The sequence below is a fragment of the Eurosta solidaginis genome, chromosome X (genome assembly GCF_040869045.1).
Source record: "Eurosta solidaginis isolate ZX-2024a chromosome X, ASM4086904v1, whole genome shotgun sequence".
Lineage (NCBI taxonomy): Eukaryota > Metazoa > Arthropoda > Insecta > Diptera > Tephritidae > Eurosta > Eurosta solidaginis.
Genome location: NC_090324.1, coordinates 177,415,391 through 177,442,025, shown reverse-complemented (window position 1 = coordinate 177,442,025; position 26,635 = coordinate 177,415,391). Strand labels below are relative to the sequence as shown.

General features: G+C 36.1%; 2 protein-coding genes across 2 annotated transcripts in view; both read left to right on the top strand.

Annotated features, from left to right (window-relative positions):
- The window catches only part of LOC137234581 (cytochrome c oxidase subunit 5B, mitochondrial-like), a 676,037-nt gene that overhangs the window by 484,241 nt on the left and 165,161 nt on the right, over positions 1 to 26,635 (top strand). The window lies entirely within an intron of this gene.
- On the top strand, positions 22,048 to 23,395 carry LOC137234680 (uncharacterized). Its single transcript, XM_067758153.1, has 4 exons — positions 22,048 to 22,160; positions 22,222 to 22,362; positions 22,993 to 23,318; positions 23,376 to 23,395. Exons 1-4 carry the CDS (start codon positions 22,107 to 22,109, stop codon positions 23,383 to 23,385), a joined length of 531 nt encoding a protein of 176 aa, XP_067614254.1. The 5' UTR covers positions 22,048 to 22,106; the 3' UTR covers positions 23,386 to 23,395.

Here is a 26,635-nt window from a genome sequence, read left to right as displayed (position 1 = left end):
TTATTATATCCTACGTGTTTCGACGCTTATTCGCGTCTTCATCAGGAATTTATTTCTAACTATGGAAACAATAAATTACAACCAATATTCATCGACTCGAGATATGTAACACTTACGACATTTAAAATTCGAATAATAATATTTTTATCACGACATAAAAGTATATACATAGTAAACATAAATACACAGATACATTTTCAAACATTGAGGAACTTGCACGTCCTCTACCGTCAACATCACGCATTGTATGTGATCGAAGCCGAATACGCGCAGCTTATATTATCGACGTCCTCTTTAAAGTTGATAGCTTTATGTATTTGTTGTTGTATTCGCAGGCCTTCTAAAGTCATCCTTCTTCTCGTTTTATTATCCACGTCTAAAACTTTAGTATTGTCAAAGTCTGCTGTGTGTTTGTTTTCTGTTAAGTGCTGCGCGAGAGCAGTCGAGCTTTGGTTCTTCTTCGCATCATGTTTATGTTCGTATATTCGCGTGCCTAATGATCTTTTTGTTGTGCCGATATAAACTTTGTTGTACTTTTCCCCTTCTTTGCCATTGCACTGGATTTCATACACTACGTTGTGTAGTTCTTCCTTTGGTATTTTGTCTTTTGTTCTTGTATATATGCCATGTATTGTGTGATGTGGTTTGTGTGCATAGCTAAGGTTGCTGTTTTTTATAATTTTAATTAATGTGTTGTTGTCCCTAAGTTTTGGAATGGTAATGCCAATATATGTTTTCTTGTTGTTTTCGTTTATTTGTGCATTGCCATTTTTTCGGTTGGTTTTACTTCTTGCTGTCGTTGTTAGTGTATCTATTATGTTATTTGGATACCCATTTTTTTGTAATATATTTTTGATTTTTCGCTTGCTATCTTCACTTGGCGTGAGCCACAATAATGAAAAAGTGGCAAACTCTAGAAATGCATACAAAAATGTCAAAAAGCCAGTTCCTAAAAATTCTAGAGCTCTGTTTGAGAGAGACCAATTATTTTGTATACGATCGAACTTATTACCAACAAACTTATGGTATGCCCATTTTTTCGGTTGGTTTTACTTCTTGCTGTCGTTGTTAGTGTATATATTATGTTATTTGGATACCCATTTTTTTGTAATATATTTTTGATTTTTCGCTTGCTATCTTCTATGAACTCCTGATCACTCAGGGAGGAAACTTTGTTTATAAAGTTGATGACCGTGTTCTTCTTCTGAGTCCATGGGTGATTGGATTGGTAATGTATCATCCTGGATAATGCCGCGGCTTTCTTGTACCAATTAGTTGTTACCTTATTGTCCATATTGTGAATCTCTACGCCGAGGAATGCTAATTTGTTCGCTTTTTCCTTTTCAAGGGTGAATTTTATTTTTGTATGCTGTCCATTGAATGTCTTGAGGATTTCTTCCACGTCTTTAGCCTTGACTATGGCGAACATATCATCTATATATTTGGTTATGTATTTGATATTAATATCTTTAAGTCTCAGCTCGGACATGCTGTCGTCAATAATCTTATCTAAGACAATGTCAGCCATAGTTGGCGATAAAGGATTGGCCATGGGCATACCATAAGTTTGTTGGTAATAAGTTCGATCGTATCCAAAGTAATTGTTCTCTCTCAAACAGAACTCTAGAATTTTTAGGAAATGGCTTTTTAACATTTTTATATGCATTTGTAGAGTTTGCCACTTTTTCATTATTGTGGCTATCGCCAAGTGTATCGGAATATTGGTGAACAAGGATACAACGTCTACTTTCTTTATTAAAAATATAACCATTGACGACGATGAAATCCTAATATCTCTAGACATTGTATCCTTGTTCACCAATATTCCGATACACTTGGCGATAGCCACAATAATGAAAAAGTGGCAAACTCTACAAATGCAAACAAAATTGTCAAAAAGCCAGTTCCTAAAAATTCTATAGTTCTGTTTGAGAGAAAACAGTTACTTTGTTTACGATCGAACTTATTTCCAACAAACTTGTGGTATGCCCATGGGCAATCCTTTATCGCCAACTATAGCTGACATTGTCTTAGATAAGATTATTGACGACAGCATCTCCGAGCTGAGACTTAAAGATATTAATATCAAATACATAACCAAATATGTAGATGATATATTCGCCATAGTCAAGCCTAAAGACGTGGAAGAAATCCTCAAGACATTCAATGGACAACATACAAAAATAAAATTCACCCTTGAAAAGGAAAAAGCGAACAAATTAGCATTCCTCGACGTAGAGATTCACAATATTTATTTATTTATTTATTTATTTAAGCCAATTAAAAAGAATCTTATAGGCTAATTATAAAAGTGTAAAGTAGTTAACAATGTATAATAATATAAATTACCTTAGTTATAAAAAGTATTTAAAATACTCAGAAAGCCATCTTTCGAACAAGAAAAATCTATCTCACAAAATTTAGAAATTCTATTGAACTCAATTAAGGCTCTAGTAATTGGAGCATTCCGCGCATAAAGAGCCCTGAGAACACCAATATGAAAAAACTCAGAAGCACGAAGAGCTTTAGCCGGTATATTAATGAAAATCCTCTCCAAGAGCACAGGGCAATCAACAATCCCACGTAACAAATCGAAAACGAACGACAGCGATAAAATTGTTCTCCTGTCCTGCAATGATTTTAAGTTAGTCAATAAGCAACCAGCTTTATAAGTCGGGATAGAATCCGAGAAGCGCAGACTGCGTAATGCAAAGCGTACGAATACTTTTTGGATTCGTTCAATTCTTGCAACATGGCAGGAATAATACGGAAAATATTAACACAAAGATAACAAAATATACATGTAAATATAGAGTTTACAATAAATAATATGTTCTTATAACAAACAAATTAAAAACAATTAAATAGCTGACTTTAAAATATTTATAAAAGCGTCCCTACACATAGAAAAATCAAGCTCAATAGAAGATGAAATCTTATTGAATTCGTTCAGGGCACGTGCAATTGGCGCATTCCTTCCATAATTGGTTCTAATATTGATACCATAAAACGGGCAAACATTAAGAAGATCCTTCCTTGGAACATTTAAACTAATTTCCACAAGAAGGTCAGCGCAGTCTACATCTACGTGGATAATGCCAAACAAGAAAATCAAGGAGAGAATAGATCTCCTGGCTTCAAGGGATTTAAGATTCAAAAGAAGTAAACGAGCAGTATATGGAGGAAGAGGGTATGTAAACCTTAATGACCGTAAAGCATACTTAAGAAAAACTTTTTGAACTCGCTCAAGCCTGTTGATTGAGAATTGTTGGAAAGGTCTCCAAATGATGGTAGCATACTCAAGATGAGAACTCTCTCTAATTCTTTTTGTAGATCTCTAGTGTGTAGGGTACTCTCGTCCACCATTGGAGGGGGAATTCCGAGGAGTCCCTTTGCATTGTAATTTATTACTTAAATAGTGGGATGGTTGTGGATTTGAAAAGGTTTCGAAAGTAGGAAATTTAAAAATATCATCCCAAGTTATGAAGTCTGAGCGCTCCGAAAAAAAAATGTTATAAATTTTTGAAAATTTTGTTGTTATTATAAAGCATTCCAGTTTACTGGCATTTTTTTTTCTTATTTGAGAATTTTTATAAAACTCTTTATTGTGTCTTCATATTTTTCAAAAATTTTATAAAATTCCTCCTCTGTGGTTATTTCATTCATAACCACTGAAACTGTGTGTACGTAACGAAAGTAAACAGAGCATTTAAGAAGCTTTATGAAAACGTCCTAAGCATTCTAATTTACGAACTTAAATTTTGAAAATGTATTTTTGTTGGGCCAAGGAAAAATTATATTTTTATTGCTATTTTTGGAGCTTTTCGGCCGGTTGATTTAAATAAAAGAGGGATTTATTATATCCTACGTGTTTCGACGCTTATTCGCGTCTTCATCAGGAATTTATTTCTAAATATGGAAACAATAAATTACAACCAATATTCATCGACTCGAGATATGTAACACTTACGACATTTAAAATTGGAATAATAATATTTTTATCACGACATAAAAGTATATACATAGTAAACATAAATACACAGATACATTTTCAAACATTGAGGAACTTGCACGTCCTCTACCGTCAACATCACGCATTGTATGTGATCGAAGCCGAATACGCGCAGCTTATATTATCGACGTCCTCTTTAAAGTTGATAGCTTTATGTATTTGTTGTTGTATTCGCAGGCCTTCTAAAGTCATCCTTCTTCTCGTTTTATTATCCACGTCTAAAACTTTAGTATTGTCAAAGTCTGCTGTGTGTTTGTTTTCTGTTAAGTGCTGCGCGAGAGCAGTCGAGCTTTGATTCTTCTTCGCATCATGTTTATGTTCGTATATTCGCGTGCCTAATGATCTTTTTGTTGTGCCGATATAAACTTTGTTGTACTTTTCCCCTTCTTTGCCATTGCACTGGATTTCATACACTACGTTGTGTAGTTCTTCCTTTGGTATTTTGTCTTTTGTTCTTGTATATATGCCATGTATTGTGTGATGTGGTTTGTGTGCATAGCTAAGGTTGCTGTTTTTTATAATTTTAATTAATGTGTTGTTGTCCGTAAGTTTTGGAATGGTAATGCCAATATATGTTTTCTTGTTGTTTTCGTTTATTTGTGCATTGCCATTTTTTCGGTTGGTTTTACTTCTTGCTGTCGTTGTTAGTGTATCTATTATGTTATTTGGATACCCATTTTTTGTAATATATTTTTGATTTTTCGCTTGCTATCTTCACTTGGCGATAGCCACAATAATGAAAAAGTGGCAAACTCTAGAAATGCATACAAAAATGTCAAAAAGCCAGTTCCTAAAAATTCTAGAGCTCTGTTTGAGAGAGACCAATTATTTTGTATACGATCGAACTTATTACCAACAAACTTATGGTATGCCCATTTTTTCGGTTGGTTTTACTTCTTGCTGTCGTTGTTAGTGTATATATTATGTTATTTGGATACCCATTTTTTTGTAATATATTTTTGATTTTCCGCTTGCTATCTTCTATGAACTCCTGATCACTCAGGGAGGAAACTTTGTTTATAAAGTTGATGACCGTGTTCTTCTTCTGAGTCCATGGGTGATTGGATTGGTAATGTATCATCCTGGATAATGCCGCGGCTTTCTTGTACCAATTAGTTGTTACCTTATTGTCCATATTGTGAATCTCTACGTCGAGGAATGCTAATTTGTTCGCTTTTTCCTTTTCAAGGGTGAATTTTATTTTTGTATGCTGTCCATTGAATGTCTTGAGGATTTCTTCCACGTCTTTAGCCTTGACTATGGCGAACATATCATCTATATATTTGGTTATGTATTTGATATTAATATCTTTAAGTCTCAGCTCGGACATGCTGTCGTCAGTAATCTTATCTAAGACAATGTCAGCCATAGTTGGCGATAAAGGATTGGCCATGGGCATACCATAAGTTTGTTGGTAATAAGTTCGATCGTATCCAAAGTAATTGTTCTCTCTCAAACAGAACTCTAGAATTTTTAGGAAATGGCTTTTTGACATTTTTATATGCATTTGTAGAGTTTGCCACTTTTTCATTATTGTGGCTATCGCCAAGTGTATCGGAATATTGGTGAACAAAGATACAACGTCTACTTTCTTTATTAAAAATATAACCATTGACGACGATGAAATCCTAATATCTCTAGACATTGTATCCTTGTTCACCAATATTCCGATACACTTGGCGATAGCCACAATAATGAAAAAGTGGCAAACTCTACAAATGCAAACAAAAATGTCAAAAAGCCAGTTCCTAAAAATTCTATAGTTCTGTTTGAGAGAAAACAGTTACTTTGTTTACGATCGAACTTATTTCCAACAAACTTGTGGTATGCCCATGGGCAATCCTTTATCGCCAACTATAGCTGACATTGTCTTAGATAAGATTATTGACGACAGCATCTCCGAGCTGAGACTTAAAGATATTAATATCAAATACATAACCAAATATGTAGATGATATATTCGCCATAGTCAAGCCTAAAGACGTGGAAGAAATCCTCAAGACATTCAATGGACAACATACAAAAATAAAATTCACCCTTGAAAAGGAAAAAGCGAACAAATTAGCATTCCTCGACGTAGAGATTCACAATATTTATTTATTTATTTAAGCCAATTAAAAAAGAATCTTATAGGCTAATTATAAAAGTGTAAAGTAGTTAACAATGTATAATAATATAAATTACCTTACTTATAAAAAGTATTTAAAATACTCAGAAAGCCATCTTTCGAACAAGAAAAATCTATCTCACAAAATTTAGAAATTCTATTGAACTCAATTAAGGCTCTAGTAATTGGAGCATTCCGCGCATAAAGAGCCCTGAGAACACCAATATGAAAAAACTCAGAAGCACGAAGAGCTTTAGCCGGTATATTAATGAAAATCCTCTCCAAGAGCACAGGGCAATCAACAATCCCACGTAACAAATCGAAAACGAACGACAGCGATAAAATTGTTCTCCTGTCCTGCAATGATTTTAAGTTAGTCAATAAGCAACCAGCTTTATAAGTCGGGATAGGATCCGAGAAGCGCAGACTGCGTAATGCAAAGCGTACGAATACTTTTTGGATTCGTCCAATTCTTGCAACATGGCAGGAATAATACGGAAAATATTAACACAAAGATAACAAAATATACATGTAAATATATAGTTTACAATAAATAATATGTTCTTATAACAAACAAATTAAAAACAATTAAATAGCTGACTTTAAAATATTTATAAAAGCGTCCCTACACAAAGAAAAATCAAGCTCAATAGAAGATGAAATCTTATTGAATTCGTTCAGGGCACGTGCAATTGGCGCATTCCTTCCATAATTGGTTCTAATATTGATACCATAAAACGGGCAAACATTAAGAAGATCCTTCCTTGGAACATTTAAACTAATTTCCACAAGAAGGTCAGTGCAGTCTACATCTCCGTGGATAATGCCAAACAAGAAAGTCAAGGAGAGAATAGATCTCCTGGCTTCAAGGGATTTAAGATTCAAAAGAAGTAAACGAGCAGTATATGGACGAAGAGGGTATGTAAACCTTAATGACCGTAAAGCATACTTAAGAAAGACTTTTTGAACTCGCTCAAGCCTGTTGATTGAGAATTGTTGGAAAGGTCTCCAAATGATGGTAGCATACTCAAGATGAGAACTCTCTCTAATTCTTTTTGTAGATCTCTAGTGTGTAGGGTACTCTCGTCCACCATTGGAGGGGGAATTCCGAGGAGTCCCTTTGCATTGTAATTTATTACTTAAATAGTGGGATGGTTGTGGATTTGAAAAGGTTTCGAAAGTAGGAAATTTAAAAATATCATCCCAAGTTATGAAGTCTGAGCGCTCCGAAAAAAAATGTTATAAATTTTTGAAAATTTTGTTGTTATTATAAAGCATTCCAGTTTACTGGCATTTTTTTTTCTTATTTGAGAATTTTTATAAAACTCTTTATTGTGTCTTCATATTTTTCAAAAATTTTATAAAATTCCTCCTCTGTGGTTATTTCATTCATAACCACTGAAACTGTGTGTACGTAACGAAAGTAAACAGAGCATTTAAGAAGCTTTATGAAAACGTCCTAAGCATTCTAATTTACGAACTTAAATTTTGAAAATGTATTTTTGTTGGGCCAAGGAAAAATTATATTTTTATTGCTATTTTTGGAGCTTTTCGGCCGGTTGATTTAAATAAAAGAGGGATTTATTATATCCTACGTGTTTCGACGCTTATTCGCGTCTTCATCAGGAATTTATTTCTAAATATGGAAATAATAAATTACAACCAATATTCATCGACTCGAGATATGTAACATTTACGACATTTAAAATTCGAATAATAATATTTTTATCACGACATAAAAGTATATACATAGTAAACATAAATACACAGATACATTTTCAAACATTGAGGAACTTGCACGTCCTCTACCGTCAACATCACGCATTGTATGTGATCGAAGCCGAATACGCGCAGCTTATATTATCGACGTCCTCTTTAAAGTTGATAGCTCAATGTATTTGTTGTTGTATTCGCAGGCCTTCTAAAGTCATCCTTCTTCTCGTTTTATTATCCACGTCTAAAACTTTAGTATTGTCAAAGTCTGCTGTGTGTTTGTTTTCTGTTAAGTGCTGCGCGAGAGCAGTCGAGCTTTGGTTCTTCTTCGCATCATGTTTATGTTCGTATATTCGCGTGCCTAATGATCTTTTTGTTGTGCCGATATAAACTTTGTTGTACTTTTCCCCTTCTTTGCCATTGCACTGGATTTCATACACTACGTTGTGTAGTTCTTCCTTTGGTATTTTGTCTTTTGTTCTTGTATATATGCCATGTATTGTGTGATGTGGTTTGTGTGCATAGCTAAGGTTGCTGTTTTTTATAATTTTAATTAATGTGTTGTTGTCCGTAAGTTTTGGAATGGTAATGCCAATATATGTTTTCTTGTTGTTTTCGTTTATTTGTGCGTTGCCATTTTTTCGGTTGGTTTTACTTCTTGCTGTCGTTGTTAGTGTATCTATTATGTTATTTGGATACCCATTTTTTGTAATATATTTTTGATTTTTCGCTTGCTATCTTCACTTGGCGATAGCCACAATAATGAAAAAGTGGCAAACTCTAGAAATGCGTACAAAAATGTCAAAAAGCCAGTTCCTAAAAATTCTAGAGCTCTGTTTGAGAGAGACCAATTATTTTGTATACGATCGAACTTATTACCAACAAATAATATATATACCACCGATCTCTATGATTTTTTCAGACAACAATATATGCTATATACGTAAGCATATGGTGAAATTTGAAGCGTCTAGCTATTAAAAAGGGGCAGAAATTGCGCACAGTTTCTTATCTGAACAATCGGTTGTATGAGATATATACTATATATACCACCGATCTCAATGATTTTTTCAGACAACAATACATATCAACAATATCAACAATACATAACAAGACATATCTAAACGATTTTTAAGATAAATATAAAATAAAAAATAGGTAGGTAATCTGTGTGAGGATGCAAAGCTTCACGTTTTTTGTGGTCTGCATGTAAAAACTATGAGTACGAATCACGTCTTTCAAAAATATATGACGTAAACGTAACTATTTGATGAAATTTGATGAATTTTGAAGCTTCTAGCCGTAAAAAAGGGGCAAAAATGACAGTTTATATGAAGTATATAATATATATACCACCGATCTCTATGATTTTTTCAGACAACAATATATGCTATATACGTAAGCATTTTGTGAAATTTGAAGCTTGCAGCTGTTAAAACGGGGCAGAAATTGCGCAAAGTTTCTTATCTGAACAATCGGTTGTATGAGATATATACTATATATACAACCGATCTCTATGATTTTTTCAGACAACAATATATGCTATATACGTAAGCAATCGCTGAAATTTGAAGCTTATAGCTGTTAAAATGGGGTAGAAATTGCGTAAAGTTTCTTATCTGAACAATCGGTTGTATGAGATATATACTATATATACAACCGATCTCTATGATATTTTCAGACAACAATATATACTATATACGTAAGCAATCGGTGAAATGTGAAGCTTATAGCTGTTAAAATGGGGTAGAAATTGCGAAAAGTTTCTTATCTGAACAATCGGTTGTATGAGATATGTACTATATATACAACCGATCTCTATGATTTTTGCACACAACAATATATGCTATATATGTACGTAAGCAATCGGTGAAATTTGAAGCTTGTAGCTGTTAAAATGGGGTAGAAATTGCGTAAAGTTTCTTATCTGAACAATCGGTTGTATGAGATATATACTATATATACAACCGATCTCTATGATATTTTCAGACAACAATATATACTATATACGTAAGCAATCGGTGAAATGTGAAGCTTATAGCTGTTAAAATGGGGTAGAAATTGCGAAAAGTTTCTTATCTGAACAATCGGTTGTATGAGATATATACTATATATACAACCGATCTCTATGATTTTTGCACACAACAATATATGCTATATATGTACGTAAGCAATCGGTGAAATTTGAAGCTTATAGCTGTTAAAATGGGGTAGAAATTGCGAAAAGTTTCTTATCTGAACAATCGGTTGTATGAGATATATACTATATATACAACCGATCTTTATGATTTTTTCAGACAACAATATATGCTATATACGTAAGCATTCGTTGAAATTTGAAGCCTCTAGCTCTTAAAATAGGGCAGTAATTACGAAAAGTTCCTTATCTGAACAATCGGTTGTGGGGGATATATACTATATATACGACGGATCTCATCAATTTATTCAGGCAACAATACGTGCAATATACGAAAGTATATGGTGAAGTTTGAAGCTTCAATCTGTTAAATTGAGTAAGATATTACAAAAACCCTCTTTTTCTGAAAAATCGGTTGTATGGAGGATATATGCTATAGTGGTCCGATCCGGTCGGTTCCGACAAATGTCTAATCGGACACCCAAATACACCCGCTCACCAAATTTTATCAAGATATCTCAAAAATTGAGGGACTAGTTTGCATACAAACTGACAGACGGACAGACGGACATGGCTAAATCAACTCAGCTCTTCAACCTGATTATTTCGGTATACTTAATGGTGGGTCTATCTATTTTCCTTTAGGGACTTACAATTTTCGGTTTCGTGACGAAATTAATATACCATTTCATTTTCATGAAAGGTATAATTAGAGCTGGTAGTACTCGTTTCGGCAAATTTATAAAACTCAAGATCAAGAACTAATGGAACATGATGCAAATCGGATTTTTTAATAGGAGAAATACATTCAAAAAGTGAAAAATTTAGATTATTAGATAAAATATCAAATCCAAAGTACGACCTAGTCTGTTTGAAAAACGATTAATTTGTTTAATATCAATACTTAAAAAACTATCTATTAAATATATTTCACTGGAGCCAATGACCTCACATGCTATTAAAGCCGAGTTTGATAAAGTCTGTGACAATTTAACATTACCTAGATTAAAATCACCCAGCACGCAGAGATGATCACCACCAACTTTGTTCAATGCCAGTGACGTAATATTATCGACATGTGCAGTGTATAAGTCGTAGCTACTATTGGGCGGTATATATGAAGCACAAACAAAAACAGTGTCTGATGAGCCTCGAATGCACACACATAGCTGGTCAAGTAGCACACTATTATTTTCCAGTATGATTTCAGAAGCATGATGTTTGGAATGTACCGCAATGGGAACTCCAACACCTCGTGTACAACCAGTAAGGTTTGAATTTCTAAAACATTGTATAACATGGGATCAAAATATTCCTCGCTGAAAAAGTTTTCATTTAGTCACGTCTGAACGAAGACAATAACATCATATTCTTCATGGCAGCCAAATAGCCGCACCAGCTGGGATTTTGTTCTAACGCCAGCCATATTCTGCATAAATAATCTTAGGTGATTATTTCCTCCATCTAACCCAACCGATTGCAGTCGGACATCGGTTGGTTGTCGGGAGCGGGAGCAGCAACATGAGGGGACGGCAGCATTTTCTCTTGGCCAGTAGAAGCAGAAGAAGAGGTATAAGAAGAGGAAGTATTAGTAACTACACTAGTTGACAAAGCAGCAACGAAGGCGTATGGCATATTTGTTGTTGGAACAGAAGCTGTCTCAACTGCAGAATAAGAAGTATTGACTGCACTGAGTACACCATTACCATCAGACACAATTATTTCCTTTCCACTATCCTTCTCTTTGGCCAAAGGGCCACTAACAATACCACGCACTTCACTGAATTCAAATAGCAAGTGCGACACAATCGATTTATTTTCAGCAAGCGTAGAGCGCAATTCAATGATTTCAGTTTGAAGAGTCTCAACTTTATTGCGAAGGCATTCATTATCTTCTCTCACAGCATTAACCACACACAGAATATTAGAATTAAGAGCTTTAACTTCAGCGAGCTCATCGATCAACAACGCAAGAGATTGATTGTTAATGTTTTGGTTGCATTGGCGCTCATTACTTGTTGTATTATTTTTAAGCGGAGACCGAAGAGAACAACAGCGCACAGCTTTACACTCATCGCACAGAAATGGGGTATTTGAACTCAAAAGGTACTCTAAGTCAGACTGTTGCATACCAACACAATGTAGGTGGAAAAGCTTATTACAATTAGAGCACTGCACTTTGGTCTGAGCACATTCCATTTTCGTCCCACAACGGCAAGTCATATTTAATTAAATAAATAGACAAATCCATGCACAACTGAATAGATATAATTACTAAATTGTTTGTTTTTTTTTCTATACACACTGCGATCACAACGAACTATTCACATTATAAGAGTCAATATCTCAAACAGTTTATTATGCACCATGCATAAAAACATTGCAAAATTATTAGTTATTAAAACATAATTAGGGCGCGATTAAAAAACACGTCCTCTCCGAATAAACGACAGATTTTTGTATGGACAATAAGGTAAAAACTAATTGGTACAAGAAAGCCGCGGCATCATCTAGGATGATACATTACCAATCCAATCACCCATGGACTCAGAAGAAGAACACGGTCATCAACTTTATAAACAAAGTTTACTCCCTGAGTGGTCAGCAGTTCATAGAAGATAGCAAGCGAAAAATCAAAAATATATTACAAAACAAGTAAGGGAGGCTAAGTTCGGGTGTAACCGAACGTTAGATACTCATTTGAGAGCTGTGGAGACAAAGTAAGGGAAAATCACCATGTTGTAAAAAGAACCTAGGGTAACCGTGGAATGTGTTTGTATGACATGTGGATCAAATGGAAGGTATTAAAGAGTATTTTAAGAGGAAGTGGGCCATAGTTCTATAGATGGACGACATTTAGGGATATCGCCATAAAGGTGGACCAGGCCTGACTCTAGTATTTGTTTGTACGATATGGGTATCAAATGAAATGTGCTAATGATAATTTTAAAAGGGAGTGGGCCTTAGTTCTATAGGTGGACGCCTTTTCGAGATATCGCCATAAAGGTGGACCAGGGGTGACTCTAGCATTTATTTTGTACGATATGGGTATCAAATGAAACGTATTAATGAGTATTTTAAAAGGGCGTGGGCCTAAGTTCTATAGATGGACGCCTTTTCGAGATATCGCCATAAAGATGGACCAGGGGTGACTCTAGAATTTGTTTGTACGATATGAGTATCAAATGAAAGGTGTTAATGAGTATTTTAAGAAGGCGTGGGCCTTAGTTCTATATGTGGACGCCTTTTCGAGATATCGCCATAAAGGTGGACCAGGGGTGACTCTAGAATTTGTTTGTACTATATGGGTATCAAATGAAAGGTGTTAATTAGTATTTTAAAAGGGAGTGGGCCTTAGTTCTATAGGTGGACGCCTTTTCAAGATATCGCCATAAAGGTGGACCAGGGGTGACTCTAGAATTTGTTTGTACGATATGGGTATGAAAGGAAAGGTGTTAATGAGTATTTTAAAAGGGAGTGGGCCTTAGTTGTATGGGTGGACGCCTTTTCGGGATATCGCCATAAACGTGGACCAGGGGTGACTCTAGAATGCGTTTGTACAATATGGGTATCAAAGGAAAGGTGTTGATGAGTATTTTAAATGGCGTGGGCCTTAGTTCTATAGGTGGAAGCCTTTTCGAGATATCGACATAAAGGTGGACCAGGGGTGACTCTAGAATTTGTTTGTACGATATGGGTATCAAATGAAAGGTGTTAATGAGTATTTTAAAAGGGCGTGGGCCTTAGTTCTATAGGTGGACGCCTTTTCAAGATATCGCCATAAAGGTGGAACAGGGGTGACTCTAGAATTTGTTTGCACGATATGGGTATCAAATGAAAGGTGTTAATGAGTATTTTAAAAGGGAGTGAGCCTTAGTTCTATATGTTAACGCCTTTTCGAGATATCGCCATAAACGTGGACCAGGGGTGACTCTAGAATTTGTTTGTATAATATGGGTATTAAACGAAAGGTGTTAATAAGTGTTTTAAAAGGGAGTGGGCCTTAGTTGTATGGGTGGACGCCTTTTAGGGATATCGCCATAAACGTGGACCACGGGTGACTCTAGAATGCGTTTGTACAATATGGGTATCAAATGAAAGGTGTTAATGAGTATTTTAAAAGGGCGTGGGCCTTAGTTCTATAGGTGGATGCCTTTTCGAGATATCGCCATAAAGGTGGACCAGGGGTGACTCTAGAATTTGTTTGTACGATATGGGTATCAAATGAAAGGTGTTAATGAGTATTTTAAAAGGGCGTGGGCCTTAGTTCTATAGGTGGACTCCTTTTCGAGATATCGCCATAAAGGTGGACCAGGGGTGACTCTAGAATTTGTTTGTACGATATGGGTATCAAATGAAAGGTGTTAATGAGTATTTTAAAATGGCGTGGGCCTTAGTTCTATAGGTGGACGCCTTTTCAAGATATCGCCATAAAGGTGGACCAGGGGTGACTCTAGAATTTGTTTGTACGATATGGGTATCAAATGAAAGGTGTTAATTAGTATTTTAAAAGAGAGTGGGCCTTAGTTCTATAGGTGGATGCCTTTTCGATATATCGCCATAAAGGTGGGCCAGGGGTGACTCTAGAAGTTTTTTGTACGATATGGGTATCAAATGAAAATTGTTAATGAGTATTTTAAAAAGGAGTGGGCCTTAGTTCTATATGTGGACGCCTTTTCGAGATATCGCCATAAACGTGGACTAGTGGTGACTCTAGAATGTGTTTGTACGATATGGGTATCAAATTATAGGTATTAATAAGGGTTTTAAAAGGGAGTGGCCCTTAGTTGTATATGTGAAGGCGTTTTCGAGATATCGACCAAAATGTGGACCAGGGTGATCCAGAACATCATCTATCGGGTACCGCTAATTTATTTATATATGTAATACCACGAACAGTATTCCTTCCAAGATTCCAAGGGCTTTTGATTTCGCCCTGCAAAACTTTTTCATTTTCTTCTACTTAATATGGTAGGTGTCACACCCATTTTACCAAGTTTTTTTCTAAAGTTATATTTTGCGTCAATAGACCAATACAATTACCATGTTTCATCCCTTTTTTCGTATTTGGTATATAATTATGGCATTTTTTTCATTTTTCGTAATTTTCGATATCGAAAAAGTGGGCGTGGTCATAGTCGGATTTCGGCCATTTTTTATACCAATACAAAGTGAGTTCAGGTAAGTACGTGAACTGAGTTTAGTAAAGATATATCGATGTTTGCTCAAGTTATCGTGTTAACGGCCGAGCGGAAGGACAGACGGTCGACTGTGTATAAAAACTGGGCGTGGCTTCAACCGATTTCGCCCTTTTTCACAGAAAACAGTTGTCGTCCTAGAATCTAAGCCTCTACCAAATTTCACAAGGATTGGTCAATTTTTGTTCGATTTATGGCATTAAAAGTATCCTAGACAAATTAAATGAAAAAGGGCGGAGCCACGCCCATTTTGAAATTTTCTTTTATTTTTGTAGTTTGTTGCAACATATCATTACTGGAGTTGAATGTTGAAATAATTTACTTATATACTGTAAAGATATTAACTTTTCTTTTAAAATTTGAATTTAATAAAATTTTTTTTTTAAAAGTGGGCGTGGTCATTCTCCGATTTTCCAAATTTTTATAAAGCAGACATATAGTAATAAGAGTAACGTTCCTGCCAAATTTCATCATGATATCTTCAACGACTGCCAAATTACAGTTTGCAAAACTTCTAAATTACCTTATTTCAAAAGTGGGCGGTGCCACGCCCATTGTCCAAAATTTTACTAGTTTTCTATTCTACGTCATAAGGTCAACTCTCCTACCAAGTTCCATCGCTTAATCCGTATTTGGTAATGAATTATCGCACTTTTTCGGTTTTTCGAAATTTTCGATATCGAAAAAGTGGGCGAGGTTATTATTCGATATCGTTCATTTTAAATGGTGATCTGAGATGTGTACCCAGGAAGCTACATACCAAATTTCATCAAGATACCTTAAAATTTACTCAAGTTATCGTGTTAACGGGCAGACGGACGGACGGACGGACGGACATGGCTCAATCGAATTTTTTTTCGATCCTGATGATTTTGATATATAGAAGTCTATATCTATCTCGATTCCTTTATACCTCTACAACCAACCGTTATCCAATCAAAGTTAATATACTCTGTGAGCTCTGCTCAACTAAGTATAAAAATGGGTATCCAAATAACATAATATATACACTAACAACGACAGCAAGAAGTAAAACCAACCGAAAAAATGGGCATACCATAAGTTTGTTGGTAATAAGTTCGATCGTATACAAAGTAATTGTTCTCTCTCAAACAGAGCTCTGGAATTTTTAGGAACTGGCTTTTAGACATTTTTGTATGCATTTGTAGAGTTTGCCACTTTTTCATTATTGTGGCTATCGCCAAGTGAAGATAACAAGCGAAAAATCAAAAATATATTACAAAAAAATGGGTATCCAAATAACATAATAGGTACACTAACAACGACAGCAAGAAGTAAAACCAACCGAAAAAAGGGCAATGCACAAATAAACGGAAACAACAAGAAAACATATATTGGCGTAACCTATATTCCAAAACTTACGGGCAACAACGCATTAACTAAAATTATAAAAAACAGCAACGTTAGCTATGCACACAAACCACACCACACAATACACGGCATATATACAAGAACAAAAGACAAAATACCAAAGGAAGAACTATACCACGTAGTGTATGAAATCCAGTGCAACGGCAAAGAAGGGGAAAAGTGCAACAAAGTTTACATCGGCACAACAAAAAGATCCATAGGCACGCGAATATACGAACCTAAACATGATGCGAAGAAGAACAAAAGCTCGTCGGCTCTCGCGCAGCACTTAACAGAAAACAAACACACAGCAGACTTTGACAATACTAAAGTATTAGATGTGGAGAATAAAACGAGAAGAAGGATGACTTTAGAAGGCCTGCGAATACAACAACAAATACATAAAGCTATCAACTTTAAAGAGGACGTCGATATATATAAACTGCGCGTATTCGGCTTCGACCACATACAATGCGTGATGTTGACGGTAGAGAACGTGCAAGTTCCTCAATGTTTGAAAATGTATCTGTGTATTTATGTTTACTATGTACATACTTTTATGTTGTGATAAAATTATTATTATCCGAATTTTAAATGTTAAATATCGTAAGTGTTACATGTCTCAAGTCAATGAATATTGGTTGTAATTTATTGTTTTCATATTTAGAAATAAATTCCTGATGAAGACGCGAATAAGCGTCGAAACGCGTAGGATCTAATAAATTCCTGTTGTATTTAAATCAACCGGCCGAAAAGTTCCAAAAATAGCATTAAAAATAAAATTTTGAAGTTTAATTTTTAATAAATTTTTTTTTTTAACATTTAATTAATTCTCTTTTTTTTCAAATCGTTCTTCTTTAAATTTTAGCTGAACAAATTAATTAACTTTTAACATTGCAAATTTGAAATATTCTTTTAATTTTAAGTTACAATTCCTGACTTAAAAAAAATGCCTAAGCAAAAATAAAATTTTTGGTCATGGGTAAGCGTCCCTAAGGCCGCTCAATTTATTTTAAAAATTTAAAGTATGCTTATAAATAGTAGTCGCCATTCAGTTGTTGTGATTACTGCCGTCGGCTAAAATTATGATCCTTGTAATATTCCACTCCTTTTTATGCTGTGTCTCCAATTTGATTTAATTTTTATACTCAGTTAAGCAGAGCTCACAGAGTATATTAACTTTGATTGGATAACGGTTGGTTGTACAGGTATAAAGGAATCGAGATATATATAGACTTCCATATATCAAAATCATCAGTATCGAAAAAAATTTGATTGAGCCATGTCCGTCGGTCCGTCCGTCCGTCCGTCTGTCCGTTAACACGATAACTTGAGTAAATTTTGAGGTATCTTGATGAAATTTGGTATGTAGATTCCAGGGCACTCATCTCAGATCGCTATTTAAAATGAACGATATCGGACTATAACCACGCCCACATTTTCGATATCGAAAATTTCGAAAAACCGAAAAAATGCGATAATTCATTGCCAAAGGCGGTTAAAGCGATGAAACTTGGTAGATGGGTTGACGTTATGACGCAGAATAGAAAATTAGTAAGATTTTGGACAACGGGCGTGGCACCGCCCACTTTTACAAGAAGGTAATTTAAAAGTTTTGCAAGCTGTAATTTGGCAGTCGTTGAAGATATCATGATGAAATTTGCCAGGAACGTTACTACTATTACTATTTATGTGCTAGATAAAAATTAGCAAAATTGGATGAAGAACACGCCCTCTTTTTAAAAAAAAATTTTTTTAAATTCAAATTTTAACAAAAAATTTAATATCTTTACTGTATATAAGTAAATTAAGTCAAAATTCAACTCCAGTAATGATATGATGCAACAAAATACAAAAATAAAAGAAAATTTCAAAATGGGCGTGGCTCCGCCCATTTTCATTTAGTTTGTCTAGAATAATTTTAATGCCATAAGTCGAACAAAAAATTACCAATCCTTCTCAAATTTGGTAGGGGCATAGATTCTCTGTGAAAATGGGCGAAATCGGTGGAAGCCACGCCCAGTTTTTATACACAGTCCACCATCTGTCCTTCCGCTCGGCCGTTAACACAATAACTTGAGCAAAAACCGATGTATCTATACTAAACTTAGCCCACGTACTTATCTGAACTCACTTTATCTTGGTATAAAAAATGGCCGAAATCCGACCATAACCACGCCCACTTTATCGATATCGAAAATTACGAAAAATGAAAAATGCCATAATTCTATACCAAATACGAAAAAAGGGATGAAACATGGTAACTGGATTGGTTTATTGACACAAATTATAACTTTGGAAAAAACTTTGTAAAATGGGTGTGACACCTACCATATTAAGTAGAAGAAAATGAAAAAGTTCTACAAGGCGAAATCAACATCCCTTGGAATCTTGGCAGGAATACTGTTAGTGGTATTGCATATATAAATAAATTAGCAGTACCCGACAGATGATTTTCTGGATCACCTGGTCCACATTTTGGTCGATATCGCGAGAACGCCTTCACATATACATCTAAGGGCCACTCGCTTTTAAAACCCTCATTAATACCTTTAATTTGATATCCATATCGTACAAACATATTCTAGAGTCACCCCTCGCCCACCCTAATGGCGATATCTCGAAAAGGCGTCCACCTATAGACCTAATGCCCACTCCCTCTTAAAATGCTCAGTAACACCTTTCGTTTGATACCCATATCGTACAAACATTCTAGAGTCACCCCTGGCCCACACTAATGGCGATATCTCGAAAAGGCGTCCACCTATAGACCTAATGTACACTCCCTCTTAAAATGCTCAGTAACACCTTTCGTTTGATACCCATATCGTACAAACATTCTAGAGTCACCCCTGGCCCACCCTAATAACGATATCTCGAAAAGGCGTCCACCTATATACCTCATGCCCACTCCCTCTTAAAATGCTCAGTAACACCTTTCGTTTGATACCCATATCGTACAAACATTCTAGAGTCACCCTTGGTCCACCTTTATGGCGATATCTCTATAAGGCGTCCACCTATAGAACTAAGGATTACTCCCTTTTAAAATTCTCATTACCACCTTTCATTTGATACCCATATCGTACAAACACATTCTAGAGTCACCCTGGCCCACCCTAATAACGATATCTCGAAAAGGCGCCCACCTATAGACCTCATGCCCACTCCCTCTTAAAATGCTCAGTAACACCTTTCGTTTGATACCCATATCGTACAAACATTCTAGAGTCACCCTTGGTCCACCTTTATGGCGATATCTCGAAAAGGCGTCCACCTATAGAACTAAGGATTACTCCCTTTTAAAATACTCATTACCATCTTTCATTTGATACCCATATCATACAAACACATTCTAGAGTCGCCCCTGGCCCGCCCTAATGGCGACATTTCGAAAAGGCGTCCACCTATAGACCTAATGCCCACTCCCTCTTAAAATGCTCAGTAACACTTTTGGTTTGATACCCATATCGTACAAACATTCTAGAGTCACCCCTGGCCCACCCTAATGGCGATATCTCGAAAAGGCGTCCACCTATAGACCTAATGCCCACTCCCTCTTCAAATGCTCAGTATCACCTTTCATTTCATTCCCATATCGTACTAACACATTCTAGAGACACCCCTGGTCCACCTTTATGGCGATATCTCGAAACGGCGTCCACCTATGGAACTAAGGATCACTCCTTTTCAAAATACTCATTAACAGCTTTCATTTGATACCCATATCGTACTAACATATTCTAGAGTCACCCCTGATCCACCTTTATGGCGATTTCTCGAAAAGGCGTTCACCTATAGAACTAAAGCCCATTCCCTTTTAAAATACTCATTACCACCTTTCATTTGATACCCATATCGTACAAACACATTCTGGAGTCACCCCTGGTCCACCTCAATGGCGATATCTCGAAAATGCGTCCACCGATAGACCTAAGGCCCACTCCCTCTTAAAATGCTCAGTAACACCTTTCATTTGATACTCATATCGTACACACAAATTCTAGAGTCAGCCCTGGTCCACCTTTATGGCGATATCCCTAAATGGCGTCCATCCATAGAACTATGGCCTACTTTCTCTTAAAATACTCTTTAATACCTTCCATTTGATACACATGTCATACAACCACATTCCAGGGTTACCCTAGGTTCATTTTCCTACATGGTGATTTTCCTTATTTTGTCTCCATAGCTCTCAACTAATAATGTTCGGTTACACCCGAACTTAGCCTTCCTTACTTGTTCCATCTCTATTCTTTTTCTGTGACACGACAAAGTGTCCTTGCAAATATAATTATATAAAATGCTGAATTGCTGTATCGTATCTCCTTTAGTGTCCAATCATTACTTGAAATGTTCTGCATTTGTTACCATGTAGCATTGCTTGAAATGTCCTGCTTTTGTTGCATGACAGAGTCCAGTAGATTTCTGGGAATTTTAGAAAAATTAAGTCCATTTTAATTTTAAAATTTTTAAGAACGTAGATTTCGAGGACTTTTAGAAAAATTTAGTCCTTTTTAAATTTAAAAATACTTCCGAGACGGACTTGGCGGGATCTCTGGTCAGCAAGATTAATTTGGCAGTTTTGCCGATATTAATCTAAACTGGCAGGATCACCATATAATATTTACGGAAATAAAACAAATAGATTTGGTGGGCGCTTGTGTTCAGCGCAGAAATATGATTGTCTTTTATAGTAAAAATGTCGTACAATACTATTACAATTTTTACATACAATACTTACACACTAAAAATAACTACATTCTAATTTCTATATACCAATTCAGCAAAATATTCTTATTACCTAACTATGTAATAATATTTGGGCAGTCACATTGACAAAGCGACGCTGTCGATCAGTCATGCTGATCGATACGTGAGCTTGTCAGTGTAACGCATACGGGTTAAATAACAGTAAACGGATACGGCTCCCCGCTGAGTTCAATATAACTTATCTATAGTCTCGTTTTCATTTCGGCATATATGTTGTCAAATGTTGCCAAAATAATGAAAACGGGTTGCCAAATATTGTCAGTTGCGTTTGCAGTCAGGTTTGACAGCTCACTGTCAAACAAAATTGCATCCAAGTGAAAACGAACAAGTTTCAGTTTGCCAGCGCAGTTGGCAACGTTTGACACACAAAACAGATTTTCCAACATGCTGGCAAATCTGTCATTAGTGCACAGATGATTTCACAAGAAAGGTAAATTTTATAAAATTTGTAGAAAATGTTTATACTTATATTAATTTGTTGAATTTTAGTTTAGAGTTTATAGTTAAAATGGAGAGCGATATGGGCGGGTTAACTTCAACTTGTACAACTTTCCTTCACCCACCCAGCGATATGGACGGGTTAACTTCCAGTTGTACAACTTTCCTTCACCCAGTCGGAACCACGGAAAAAAAGAAGCGTGTGCGCAAACTAACAGAGAAATGGATAGCGGAGCAAACTGAGAGGCTGGTCCAAGAAGTAGAGGTAAGGGACGGTACCTGGAATTTTCTGTCGCCTCAATACAGGGACAGGAATTTGAGGGAGGCTCAATGGCAAGAAGTGGCAGATATCTTACAGATGGCGCGATCTGAGGTATCTGCCAAATGGAACAGCCTGCGCTGCTCTTTCCGCGTGAGTTCTTTTTTTTCTTTATAAATATATATGTAATTGCTAAATCTAACATTTATAATAGGCGGCCTTTAACAGAAAACATAAGAGCAAAAGTGGACAAGGTGCGGTACGAGCATATGCAGTAAATCCGCTATACAACTCCCTCAAGTTCCTGGAGCCGTCGCTGCAAATTGAGGCCAACACAACGTCCAATCTTCCAAGTGTAAGTATATATGTATTTATAAACATACAGATACTTATATATGTATGTAAATGTATACACATATCTTTTTCATAACGATCGACATGATTTAAGGGGTCAGTGCTGTTTGCCAAAAAACGCTCAAGAATTTCTTGATCGTTTTCTTGCGAATAACATTTAGCTCTTTAACAAAAGAAATAAAATAATCAGGGGATTCGTTTATACGCTTATATTCGTCGTAAAGCACAAGTGGTCTAACTTGTTTTAGATAGGCATGGTACTGCGTATGGAAAAATATGCTCACTTTTACTTTCGCATTAACGGGGTACCTCCTAGCTCCATAGTCACGCCATAAATAGCAGAACTAACTTATGTTGCCAGTGCTTGTTGTTGTGTGTTGTAAAACTCGTATATGTATATCTAATTTTTCATACAAGTTTACATTACATTATACAAGCTTTTCGAGGCATATATAAGAAATGAAACGAATACCCTGAATATATTCTGCGAAAAAGCTATTTTTAACCGTTGTTCAAACAAATTATGAGATAGGGTGATTTTGAAATTTTTTTTTGAAATAGGGTAATCTTCCACTCAGGCGCATTTTTTTACTAATTAGCGGTTATTTAACATGTACCTATTGATTTATAGAAATGTCCATCGCAGCAGAGTTCACCTGCTTCCCAGGGTGACACAGACGGTTCTGAGGACTGCGATGACTCGATGTCAACACCGTCAACATCCCGAGGATCAGTGTCACGACGTCGCGCTAAAAAAGATGACGATGGTTTCTCCGAGGTGATGGAACGAGCATTAGAGACAATGTCAACGGCCGCAAAAGCTGATGCTTGGGATGACCTGGGCAATTTTGTGGCATCAAATGGCCGTGAATGGTCAACTGAACTCCCTCAACTGGGAAAGGAATTCAAGGCTGAGTTGTATGAGCTGGTATTAAAATACCAGAACAAATTTGCACGGTAAGAGCAAAAGCAAGAATATTGATAAAATGTTAATTTCTCTTTTTCTTTTTTTAGCAAAGAATAATGCCGTCGTAATTTTTACAATTATTTATGTATTTTCAGATTATACATTCACTAGCCAGAATAACTATGCGTCCTATATTACAGTCAACTAAAGATAGACTGAAAAGAATTGAATGGGCTACAAAAATTCATATTCGAAAAAATTCTGAAAATTGTTATGCAAATTTTGAAAAAAGAAATTTAGTTGCATCTAAGTAGACTTTTGTGGAACACTGTATACAGTGAACTGAAGTAAACTGGGACAAAACTTAAAATGGTTTCATTCGTAACATATGTACCTACATTTTTGTATATTTTTATTTAAAATATAGTGAAATTTTTTTTCGTCGAGGGTGTTAAGCAATTTCTTTCATACAACACAAAAAAAAAATAAAATTTTTACGAAAATTATTAAATACGCATAAATTACTATGTTAACATTTTCCATTTTGTCCAAATGAAATGTGTGTTTTTATTTTTATTTATTTCAAGCCAAATGAAATGTATCTTATTTATCTTAATATATACATACCTATTTACCACCCCTGTGAATAGCGTAAATTTAAAAAGCAAAGACTTAAACAGTACAAAATGTTATTTAAAAAAAATGTATATTAAACTGACACCTTTATTGATGTTAATGACAAGCAAAGACTGAATTTTAAAAAAATGTTAGTACGTAAGCCATTTTTTGTTTGTTCAAAGACTTAAAAACTACAAAATGTATATTAAACTGAACAGCTTTATTGAACTTAATAATAAGCAAAGACTGAATCAAAAAAAAATTTGAATACGCAAGCCACTTTTTATTTGTACATATCGCTCGTTTCATAGAAAATTGATGTAATCCAAAATTTAAATTTTTTGAGATTTTATGATACCCCGAAACAGCCTGCTGGTCCGATTATACTCAGAGATTAGAATACTCCAAAGTTGAAAAATGGCGGTCATAGCTATCTTTGAATCTCATTTTTATAATGGAGCTTTATGAAGAAATAAAACATTGTTTGCGTTTTCCCAAAAAATATAATTACAAATAATTTCTATCCTATTTTTTCAACTGTCAATAACTTTTGACCGATTCTCATGATTTTTCTTTGAAATTTTCGTTATTACCTTTACTTTTATATAAATTTATAAACAGATGCATAGTTTAAAAAAAAAATTTTAGTATTTAGTAAAAAAGTATGACTTTTTTTCAAAAATTAATTTCTCAAAAAGGGTTATTTCTTTTTTGTTTAAACTTTTTCTGTATCGAGTGAGTAGTTTATGTTACAACTTGGGTAAATATCCATTGGCCAAAGCTCGTTGTTTTCGAAATATGAATTTTTGAATATTAATCTTTTTTCCAATATATTAATGCATTACATGTCATCATACAAGGCGATCAATGCCAAATGCTTAAAACTAATTAAAATATCATATTTATTATTCAAAACAATCATTTGTTGTTATTTTTCAGAATTAAAGTGATTTTGTAACACGACATGGCAAAAGCTCTTGTGACGGTATTGGAGGTTTAGTGAAATATTTTGTCTCATACATACAATCTCCGTAGTAGAGTCGGGAGCAATGCCGAGCTTCAGCCCCTGCCCCGTCTTCTTCCCCCTCTTTGCCACCAGCAATTGTGTAGATCAGGGAAACAGACTCTTAGTCCCTGCCTCCCTTTGCACCGTTTATCAGCATAGAATATTTACGATTGCGACATCCGCCCAACGCAGCTCCTGCCATGGACGGTGCCACTTTCCTAGATGTTCTGGTCTCCGCGACGGCAACCCCCCGACGGGTTTCATTGCGCCATGTTGCCAGGTCGCAAACCCCAATCTACCGGGAACCCCAATGCTTGCCCAAGGACGCCCAGTCCCAGGCCACAACAGCAGTTGCGTCCTGGCCTTCCTCAACCCAGGCGTAGTCACCCGTCACTTACTCCCAGAGTGGCGACGTCTCCCCCTATGCACTTCAGAATTCTGCAGTTAATCTGTAATGGATTAACTGGGAAGATCACGGAGATAGTCGATTTCATGAAGCGGCACAACATCCGCATTGCTGAGTTTCAAGAGACTAAACTCACAGCAAGATCTGCACTGCAAACCTGTTCTGGGTATAATGTCCACAGAAAAGATCGCATGAGCGGAAATGGAGGCGGCCTCGCGTTTATCATACATCACTTTGTGCAATATCATATATTTGATCCTGGCATCGACCGCAGGGACAATGTCTTAGAACGTCAAGGCCTATCTGTCCGGTCAGGCGATGCAAAATTAGAAATCACCAACATCAACATCCCTCCTGTCACCTGTTGCCCCAGTGGATACCGCCCTGATATCAGCGCCGTACTCAAGGGATATAAACCAACGCATCAGATTGCTTGTGGATGAACACAAGCGGGCGAAATGGGAGGAGCACCTAAGAGGTTGTAACCTCTCTACCGGTGTGGGTAAACTTTGGTCCACCGTAAAGTCCCTATCGAATCCGTCTAAGCACAATGACAAAATTACCATCGCCTTTGGCGATAAAGTGCTGTCGGATGCGAAAAAATGCGCGAGCGCTTTCTGCCGACAATATATAATGCATTCTACGGTCGGCAAAGATAGGCGGAGTGCCAACAGATGCGCACATAAACATATATTCAGCGCGTCTCCAATTACCATCACCGCCAGAGAGGTTGAGGACGCCATCGGTCATGCTAAACCATCCAAAGCAGTGGGCCCAGACGGCATAGCCATGCTTAAGGATGCTCAAAAGCCTGGGGAAAGAGGATTTCAAATATTTAGCAAATGCCTTTAACTTGTCTCTTTCCACCTTTGTCATTCCCGAAAAATGGAAAATGGCCAAGGTGTTGCAGCTACTAAAGCCTGGGAAACCAGCTAACATAGGAGAGTCATATCGCCTGATATCTCTCCTGTCGCCAGTAGCCAAACCGCTTGAAGCCATTTTGCTCCCCTACTTCAAAGCAAATTTGCAACTAGCCTGTCATCAGCATGGCTTCATGAAACTCCATAGCACCACCACCGCGCTAAATGCCATCAGCACCCAGACAAATTGCGGTTTAAATCAAAACCCCCACCATAGAACAGTACTCGTTGCGCTAGATCTATCAAAAGCTTTTGATACGGCACGTTACTGCAAGACCTGGAAGGGTCTACCCTTCCTCCATGTCTTAAAAGGTGGGCCGCAAATTATCTGGATGGTCGGCAGGCATCGGCAAACATCAAAACCAAGAAGAATTAAACAAGGAATGCCACAGGGTGATGTTCTATACGCCGATAACT

Coding starts and splice junctions, on each gene's coding strand:
- LOC137234680 (XM_067758153.1), top strand. CDS start 22,107: ATGGCGCGATCTGAGGTATCTGCCAAATGGAACAGCCTGCGCTGCTCT. Junction 22,161..22,221: donor GCCTGCGCTGCTCTTTCCGC/GTGAGTTCTTTT, acceptor CATTTATAATAG/GCGGCCTTTAACAGAAAACA. Junction 22,363..22,992: donor CAACGTCCAATCTTCCAAGT/GTAAGTATATAT, acceptor ATTGATTTATAG/AAATGTCCATCGCAGCAGAG.